Here is an 8,965-nt window from a genome sequence, read left to right as displayed (position 1 = left end):
TGCACAGTGCTGGCATCGGTGTCAGTCAAACCTAGCAGAAGAACTTAGTGCTCATCATCAGAAGAGAGCCCCTCGATCTCATCTTGGTCTCCTCCTATCGCCATCCAGAAGGCTTTGGCCACCTGTGGAGGGAAGCATGTGACAAAGATCAGGTTAGTTAGTAACAGCTAACCTTCAGCTCACTTCATATGCCACACCCAAACCGACTATGGTCTACAGTTCTACACTTTTCCCCTCCAACAACACACATTAAATCCCAAGCAGCCTTTGACCCAGATTTCTGGATGCAATCAGGGCCATACAAAAGTGTGAAAGGTATGGATATGTTCTGCTTTATTACTGACAGAACCAAAACCACCAGCAAATAGCCGGCCTCAGTGTCTAGAAAGGAGCTGGAAAAATCAACGATGACACAGTTCATATAAGGAGATGTCACCAATCATGTCCATTTCCTGACAAGAACATGTGTTGCTTTGGTAATGAATAAACAAAACAGCTAAGCACTCCCTGGCCTAACAGGAAGGCAGGCATGATACCTATGTGAAGGCATCATGTCATGTAATATGCACTGAAGAAATCTCGGTCTGACTGTAGCACCTGTGTTACTGTTGTACAAATAACCATCCAGTTGGCTGTAAAACCTAGTGCAACACTCACACTAGGCCATGTGGTGCAGCACACGTCACAGCTAAGACCTCTCATAAATGATAAATACCTGCTGGTCTTCTCACCTTTTCTGCATGCAACTTTCTTTGCTCATGAGGAAGCGTCGCAGCCTTGTCTAGGGGGAAAATATATCTTAAGAAATTTGTCTAATAGCACAGGAGAATCTGGAGCTCATGGTGCACTTACACTCGAAGGTAGATGGGTTTCTAAGACATACGCTCATGGCGCAGTCACTACGCTATTAGGAAGCTCTATCTCCCAAATTTTCCAGATGGGATGAGTGAGTTGTGGGAATGTGACAGATGCTGTGTTAATGAGACTTACTGAAAGGAAGACACACAGTTCCGAAAGCTCGAGAGTGAGGAGAAGAGGCCAGAGGCAGGATGTTTTCCCCAGGGAATGCTTACCAACAGAATGTTCCCATCTCCTAAGCTCCATTCCCAAGCCCAGAGCTCAGAATCCAATCTAGCCATCACAAAGTGAGATCCTACTACATAAACTACAAGAGTTTCGACAGGCAAGGCTGTGAGACGTGCCAGGATAATTACCTTTCATTTCTTTTAACTTTGAAAAGAGTCTCTCGAAGTTCTCCAGATCCCCTCCTCCGGTGGTAAGACTGGCTAATTCTTGAATATCCAGGTCTAACATGGGGTCTGAAATCAGGATTGGCCACAGATTATTTCTACACGTGCTAGGTACAGGCAGTGCTAGTTCTCTGTGTGCAGATGGGCAACAGCTGAGAGCTGGCACAGGCCAGCTTGATGGTTGTGCCTGCTGGGCTGCAAGAGAGCAGTCACCCCTCATCCTTACAGCGCTGATAAGGAAGGGGACACTGCTCCCTTTAGAGCTGTGACTTGCCCAGCAACTTGCTCTGAAAGGCACCCTCCCCTTGCTACACACTCAGCAGAGACAGGGTACAACCTTGCCTACACCCATACTACGATGGCCACACCTAAGCCTATTAGGACAGTTATCACTGTCTACAACTTAGAATAGAAAAACAGAATAACCCATGTTTAAACATGAACTCACCAAAATGCCAGCTAGCTATTCAAAGGTGGGGCTGTTTTAAACAATGTTTGCTTAATACACTCTTAATACAAATCCTTCACCATTTCTGCCTTAGCACATTACTTAAAAATAAAAAGATTTACTTTAGCTATGTATATTCGTATGTTTCTGTGAGTGGATATGTGTCAGCAGAGGCCAGAAGAGGGCTTCGGATCTCCCAGAAGCTGGGAGGCAGGGTGCTGGAAATCAAGCCTGCTGGGTCTTCTATAGGGCACTGCACTCTCTTACCTGCTCAATCATCTCTCCAGCCCTGTCATATTCCTTCTTCCCCAGTGACAGTGGCTTCCCTGACCACCCAGTATCCAGGGTTCCTCATATCCTTCCCACTGCTGATAGAGCTGTGTCTGCATTTGTGCAGGCTCCCTGATTTTCTAACATTCTCTGCCACCACTGTAGTGAACACAGAGTACTGAGAGGAGCTCACTTTATATATTTCTGCCCATCCCTCCCCCTTCTCTTTTGTCCATTGCTCTGTTCATCCTTTCCACTTCCCTTCCATCTATCAATCTGTCCATCCCTTTCCCCTTCTCTTCCATTCATTGCTCTGTCCATCCATTCTTCTTTCTTTGTCGCCCATCTCCATTTCTGGAGCACCAGGGATCAAGCCAGAGTCTTGCACATGCTTAGGAAGAATCACTTTATGAATGAGTTACACTACTGAGCCATACCTTCATTACAATGGGATACTTTAACTTACCCGAATATACTTATGCTTTTCTACACCCTGGGAGGGCAGATTGCTTACTCCTGCTCAAAAGACCATGGGAATCATGTACTCAAGGCTCTATTACTTCTTGAGGTACAATCTTCACTTTAACCCAAGTATATGGCATTCTAATGACCACAGCCTTAACTATTAGAAGTTCCAGCTATACATTTGGCCACAAAGTCTTTGAAGACAAGGATAGCGATTTTTAATATCTTTCATTTACCACACTGCTATACAATTTGTTTACAAGAACTTGGGGTCATAAATGTGTCTTAGTTCAGTGCACATCAGGTAGGCTATTGATATATAGGCTAAAGGTCATATTTCTTATTTATCTATGCAGAGAGATGGTAACTCAGCTAGAGATAAAGACAGGGTCACTTTGTATTTGAATTTAATAGAGAGCTGGTCCTACACCTTGCCTGGGCATCCTGGAAGAGCTGGCCCCACTCCTCATGGCTTCAGCACTTGGGAGTGTGGGTCCTGCACCTTGCCTGGGCAGCACAGTAGAGCTGGCCCTGATTGAGGTGGGTTGCAGTTGAGCTGGTCTCAGGGATGTGAGATTGGGAGAGCTGGCCTCACTCCTTGCCTGGGCAGTGATGGGGAGTTAGCTCTGATGGTGTGAACATGGGAGAGCTGTCAGGCTGACCAACTCAGCGACCAACCAGACCCAGATCCAAGGCTTTGAGTTGGCCCACCCCAACATCTATGCCAACTCTGAACTGCTGGAGCATGAGAAGGGGCCAGTCCTTCAGAACCAAAGCTGCAGGCTCTCCATGACACAGGGCAACAGCATAGTATCTGAGAGGAGTCCCAGTGACAATCCAGTATGGATGGTGGAGCAGAAACCAGAGGCCTCAAACCAGACCAATGACTCACAGTAATGAACATTTGCAAGAAAAGCTGTATGGGCAAAAAGGTTTAGTGTGTTGTCATGTGGGACACTCCACCCCATGACACATCAGTTTCACAGAGAGATTTTTTGTTGTTGTTTTCTTTGGGGTTGGGGTAGGTTGCAAGGTTGAGGGCAGATATAGAGGGATGTGGAGATGAGTGGGATTGGGTACATGATATGAAAATCACAAAGAATCAATAAGTCTTTTGTTATTTTTTTTAAAGTTTAGATGGAGCATTGAAGACAGCAGTGTTTACATTTTGGGAAAAGGAGGAGAGCAGCCTTGCAAACACGCAGAAGGGACACCAGGAGATGCTGTGCTGCTGAGTGAAGAGAAAACACTGCTTCAGTGAAACGCTGTCCACAGTCCTAATGGTCACTCACAATCAAGATGAGGATGGGAAATACTAGAGTTAGTGGCACAGAGGGACAGGTGGCCTTCATAGCCAGCCATTTGAATGTCAAAATGGGACACAAGCTAGATGAGCTATGCAAGCGCACGGACGGGAATGGGTTAGTAGACTGCAGACCCCGACTGCAGGGACAAGGTAAGGAGAGCAGACAGCACAGCACGTCCCTTCTCTTTCTGGTGTTCTCTATCCGGCAACCAACTGGGCTTTCTATGTGCAAGGTCTAGAAAAGGGTAGTCTACAGAAGTTAGCACTGCACATGGCTCATGGTGGCTCACAAAGCAAGACCACCACCACTTTCCCCTCAGAAATACACCATGGTTACTGTCCACTAAACTCCTGGCTTGCTGGCCTTTGTAAGGACAAAGTAGGTGCCAGTGTCTGGGTCACTGGACTTCTCTACATTTCATGGCCACAACACACTCTCTTTACAAAGCCCACAGCCAGATGACACGTAGTCATGAGAGACCCTTTAGAGTGTGTAAGATTCTAACTCCGCTCATGTGACACACAGGTCACCATTAGTTTTGGCTACTGTTAAACACTATCAAGAAACTTGCAGAAAGCAGAGCTGGTCACCACCTGTCTGTCTGTCTGAGGCAAGATGATCTGAATCAAGATCTTGCTAAAAGAATGGAGGAGAAAAGCCACTGTCTGCTCTTCCTGCTAGCTAACAGCTACAGGGGGATCACACCCAGTAGTATGCCATACATTTTCTTCTCCATGTTTAAAGTCAACTCTCCCCTCAGTGCTTTCTGGACCGGTGTCTACCGGAGTTTTGCTGCTATCTCTGGGGAGCTCATGGAGGAACTTACCGACAATGCTGTCAACCTGTGTGTCTTCTGAGCCACACGCACCACTGTGATGGCCAGGGAGGGACTCTGTCCTCTCAGCTGTTGGTGATGGCTCCTGCTGCTGGGGAAATACAGGGAAGCAACAATTTAACAGGAAGTTATTTCAGTGAGAATTACTCTTCCCACCCCCCAGCTAGCCGTGGAGAAGCACTGACAGAACCTGAAGGAGGAGACAAACAGGAACAAGGTCACATTCAAACACAAACTGCTGCAAAGCTGAACTGCCCAGCTCAACTTTTTTCAAGGAAAAACTATGAAATGTTAGGATTTTGCTACAGAGTGCTAGCACATGTTTTGTTTGCATCACTGAAGATCCATGTTATGGGTTGGGGAGATAGCTCAGTCAGGAAAGGTGTGCAGATTGGAATTGGGTCCCCAGGACCCACATACAAAGGCTAAATGCAACCACTGGAGAGGTTCCACAGAGCTGACTGGCCTAACTTGTGAGCTCTGGGCTTAGTAAGAATTCCTGTCTCAAAGGAACATGGCCGGTGTTCCTTAGGATGGCTTCCACACGCACCTGCATATACACAAGCAAACACGAACATATGCACAGACAACTAACACTGATATAACACAAACAGTTCAGTGTCTGGGAAGATGATGGTGGTGTAGCACCATGGCACCTGGGTCTGGCAGGCTGACCAAGTGACCTCAGAATGGAGTTGCTGAGGACAGAGGGTGAAAACGGTCTGTCGTTCACTCACTCAGGGCCAACTTGGTACCTTGATAAACAGTATTGAAAAAAAAATCATGTTCTTATGCAAGCTTATCCTTGCATATTTAAAAATTGCTAGCAAAACAAAACAAAACAAAACAAACAAAAAACCTTGCAAGATATTCCTGAGTGCAAACCTGCCGAGGGGATGGACTAGCATTCCCTCAACAGAGGTCAGGCACAATGGGGCATTTCAGATTCTCCCTTCAACTGCTGAATTCTCTGCTGCCTCTTAAATGGAAATGAGAGAAATGATGAAGGTGTAAAGATCTGTAACAACAAGGGTATTAAAGTCAAAGAGGAGAAAAGATGTGAAAACTCTTTACCTCAGAGTGACAGCTCTCTGCTGATCCGATGCTGCGGTTTGCCCCAGCCAGGGAGTTGAGAAGGCTGAAGCCCTGGCTCCTGTCTGAAGAGAAAGCATCATGAATGCCGTTGATATGACGACAATGACAAGCAACAGCTCTGTCCTCAATTCTACCTCTACCCGTGCTGGTAAAGGAGTTTAGATCTGGGGCTGGAGAGTTGGCTTAGTAAAGCAAAGAGCACTGGCTGCTCTTCCAGAGGTCCTGAGTTCAATTCCCAGCAAGGACATGGGGGCTCACAACCATCTGTAATGGGATCTGACGACCTCTTCTGAAGACAGCATACTCATATATATAATAATAACAACAACAACAACAACAATAATAAAGAGTTTAGATTTGAAACGTCCCATGAGGGCCTGTGTGTTCAAGGTGCTACCGGGAGGTGATACAACACACTTAGAGGAAATAAGGTAATTGGGCGCATGTCCCTGAAGGGGATTCTGGGATGTGGGCCTCTTCTCTCTGTTTTGCTTCCTGGATACTATGTGGTGAACAGTCATATCCATCAGACACACACACCATGATATACTGTGGAGTGACACGTCCAAGGCTAGTCAACTACAGACTGAAACCCTGAGCCAAACTAAATTGAGCCTTGTAAGTTGATCATTTTGTAACAGTGATACAAAGTTGACTAATGCATAGTCTCTCAATTCTGAATAATCTAAACAACAAAATATTGGTCAAGGTGAAAAAACTAGCAGGCTATTACACACAAATGCCAGCCATTCCATGGCTTCATTTGCAAGCTATGACATCAATGTTTTAATAGTTGATGTTGATTAAAAGTCTGGAACATTTTATGTCAGCTTGAAAGTACCACTACTGTGTAAACAGGAGAATGATGTTTTAAAATACAGCTGTCATTTTCCTACCTCTCTCTCAGGGTTCCCATGGTGCTTGTGTCACAGTGAGGACAGGTCTGGGGTAGAGTGTCTGAAACCCATCAAAGAATCATCCAGAACACAGACTAAAATCGAGCCCAAGACTCCCGGCCTCGAAGGCTCACTCCATCACCAAGCTAGGCAGAGGTCCACTCATCTCAGTTTCCAGCAAGTGTTCCAGTCAGCAGTATTGGGATCAGGCAGGGGACCAAGGCTTCTGCAGCCTGTAGCCCTGGGGCAGCGCAGCTACCTCTGAGGGTGTCAGTCTGAGGACAGGTTCACCCAGAAGCAGGTAACTCTCGCTCTTTGAGCCGTGGATATCTAGGACTCAGGGACTTCACTTATCATGAGTGTGGACATGCTGGCTGACTGGAATGAAAGGCAAACTGCACAGCCAACAAAAGTGCCTCCCTTCTCTTATTGGAAACAACTTGGAGTCTGGGTCATTTCAACTGTAATTTACAAGTATTGTAAATCCCAGTTCTACAGTTTGGCATTCCCTGAAGTTAGAAGGCTGGTAGGATATATGACCTCAGCACATCTTAGACCAATGCCTCCCTTCTTACAGGAAGGAGTCAGACAGAGAGCATGCAACCCTACAACACACTATAAACCTTTGGGCACCTTTGTTTTTTCTATGACCATCCATTTTTAAAAATTATTATTATTTTATGCTATGTTCACTTAGCCATAATTTTAAAGCTGGCACAATAATGTTTAATGCTCTGATGCTAATAGGTAAAATTGTTAGAACAAAGAGTAGCAGGAAAAGATGGAGCTTATGATCCTAGCTTTCTCTCACAGCCCCAGCCACCTGCATGACCTCAGACAAACCAATCCCGCAGTGCCTCAGCCTGCTGGTCTGTGAACCAATGGTCGTGGAGCACGAGATCTCTGACCTAGAAGCCTGTGGCTAAGATATTCTCGGCCTCCTCTCTTCAGGCATCTTGGAATTTGCTGTGTTCAAGTACTTTTTTCTTTTTTTCTTAATAGATTTTATATAAATATATATTTATATTTATTTAAAACCCTTAAATTTCAAAACCCTAAAAAGTTCATGAAGAGCCATGAGTTTAGAGTAAGCTAGAGGGAGCTGTGCTTAGTGCTTTCTGATAAACGATGGAGGATTCAGTCTGCTCATCAGAGGGTTCCTTATGTCCCTCTGCTTATATTTTAAGGAAGTCAGAGACACATACATTTATACAATTGAGAAAAGAATCCACTTTTGTTTACTCAAAGCAGACTGCCTGCATGGAGTGTTGCTCAAAAGGCTTGGCTGGTATTTTATACACTGGGTCTTCTGGTTTAGTGTTCTTCACAGCACTGCCCACGGGCACCAACTGCACACCATTCTCATGGAAAAGAATTATGTAAACCTCTTTTACTTGCTAGTGACCATCTCCCCCCTGCCAGCTCCCCAGCCTCCCAGGTTTCCGGCATGGGAATGCTACCCCTATTGAGAAGGTCTTTTCCCTTCAGCTGATGAAACCATCCATACACTAGACTAGGAAGGAACAAATCAGGGTACGTATTCAGCTAATTCTTCTAGAACTTGGGGGATGCAGGGGGCAAGTTTTTATGAAGAAGAAATTAGTCAGGAAGCATAAAAACAGCAGCCACTGCTTACGGGCAAAGCCCAGGCACACCACGGCACACCACGGCACACCACGGCACACTACTGTGCTTATATCCACAACACCTTCTTACTGGCTTTCCCTAAAAAAGTTAAGCAGTCCTAACTCAGAAATCCTAAATACCCCAAAATCCTAAACTTTCTGAGTACCACCATGATGCCTCAGTGGGAACTTTTATGCCACCAAAATAAAGGTGCAATCCATTGCTCCAAATTACCTGCAGGCTGCATGCATGGGTGTACGGAAGACTCAAACAAACAGAACATATGTCCTGTGTGCATGTGTGTAAGTATTCCAAATGCAGAAAGTCTAAAAACCTGAGAAACTTAGTCCTAAGCACTGGGTCAGGGGCACTCCACCAGTGTTATATATTTATGATAAGGTTTAATTTATAAGTTAGACACAGTTAAGACAATAACCACAATAAAACAAGTATTTAAAGCAGAATACAATAATTAAAGTTTTCTAACTGACTGGAGAGATGGCTCAGCAGTTGAAAACACTGGCTGTTCTTACAGTTGATTTCCAGCAATCACATGGTGGCTCACAACCCTCTGTAACTCCAGCTGCAGGGAATCTGGTACCCTCTTCTGGTTGCTGTGGGCACTGCAGGCCCACAGTACCACACACACACACTAAAGTCCAAACATACACATTAAACAAACAAACAAACAAAAAAGCCGGGCGTTGGTGGCGCACGCCTTTAATCCCAGCACTTGGAAGGCAGAGGCAGGCAGATTTCTGAGTTCAAGGCCA

The 8,965-nt window shown here is 45.4% G+C and overlaps 1 protein-coding gene across 4 annotated transcripts in view; it reads right to left on the bottom strand.

Annotated features, from left to right (window-relative positions):
• Aagab (alpha and gamma adaptin binding protein) overlaps positions 1-8,965 on the bottom strand; it is a 35,618-nt gene continuing 26,653 nt past the window's right edge. The window contains exons 5-9 of one of the 4 annotated variants that reach the window (XM_031344923.1): positions 5,650-5,733; positions 4,567-4,666; positions 1,215-1,319; positions 732-781; positions 1-122 (exon numbers count right to left, since the gene is read on the bottom strand). In XM_031344923.1, the coding sequence (XP_031200783.1) occupies positions 45-122; positions 732-781; positions 1,215-1,319; positions 4,567-4,666; positions 5,650-5,733 (417 nt within the window). In that variant the 3' untranslated portion in view covers positions 1-44. The remainder of the gene's footprint in view (positions 123-731; positions 782-1,214; positions 1,320-4,566; positions 4,667-5,649; positions 5,734-8,965) is intronic. The other 3 variants (XM_031344924.1, XM_031344925.1, XM_031344926.1) reach the window with 3 other exon arrangements.

This window comes from Mastomys coucha, unplaced genomic scaffold, assembly GCF_008632895.1.
Source record: "Mastomys coucha isolate ucsf_1 unplaced genomic scaffold, UCSF_Mcou_1 pScaffold23, whole genome shotgun sequence".
In the NCBI taxonomy this organism is placed as follows: Eukaryota; Metazoa; Chordata; class Mammalia; order Rodentia; family Muridae; genus Mastomys; species Mastomys coucha.
The sequence above is the reverse complement of the archived record's forward strand: the minus strand, read 5'-3'. Positions and strand labels throughout refer to the sequence as shown.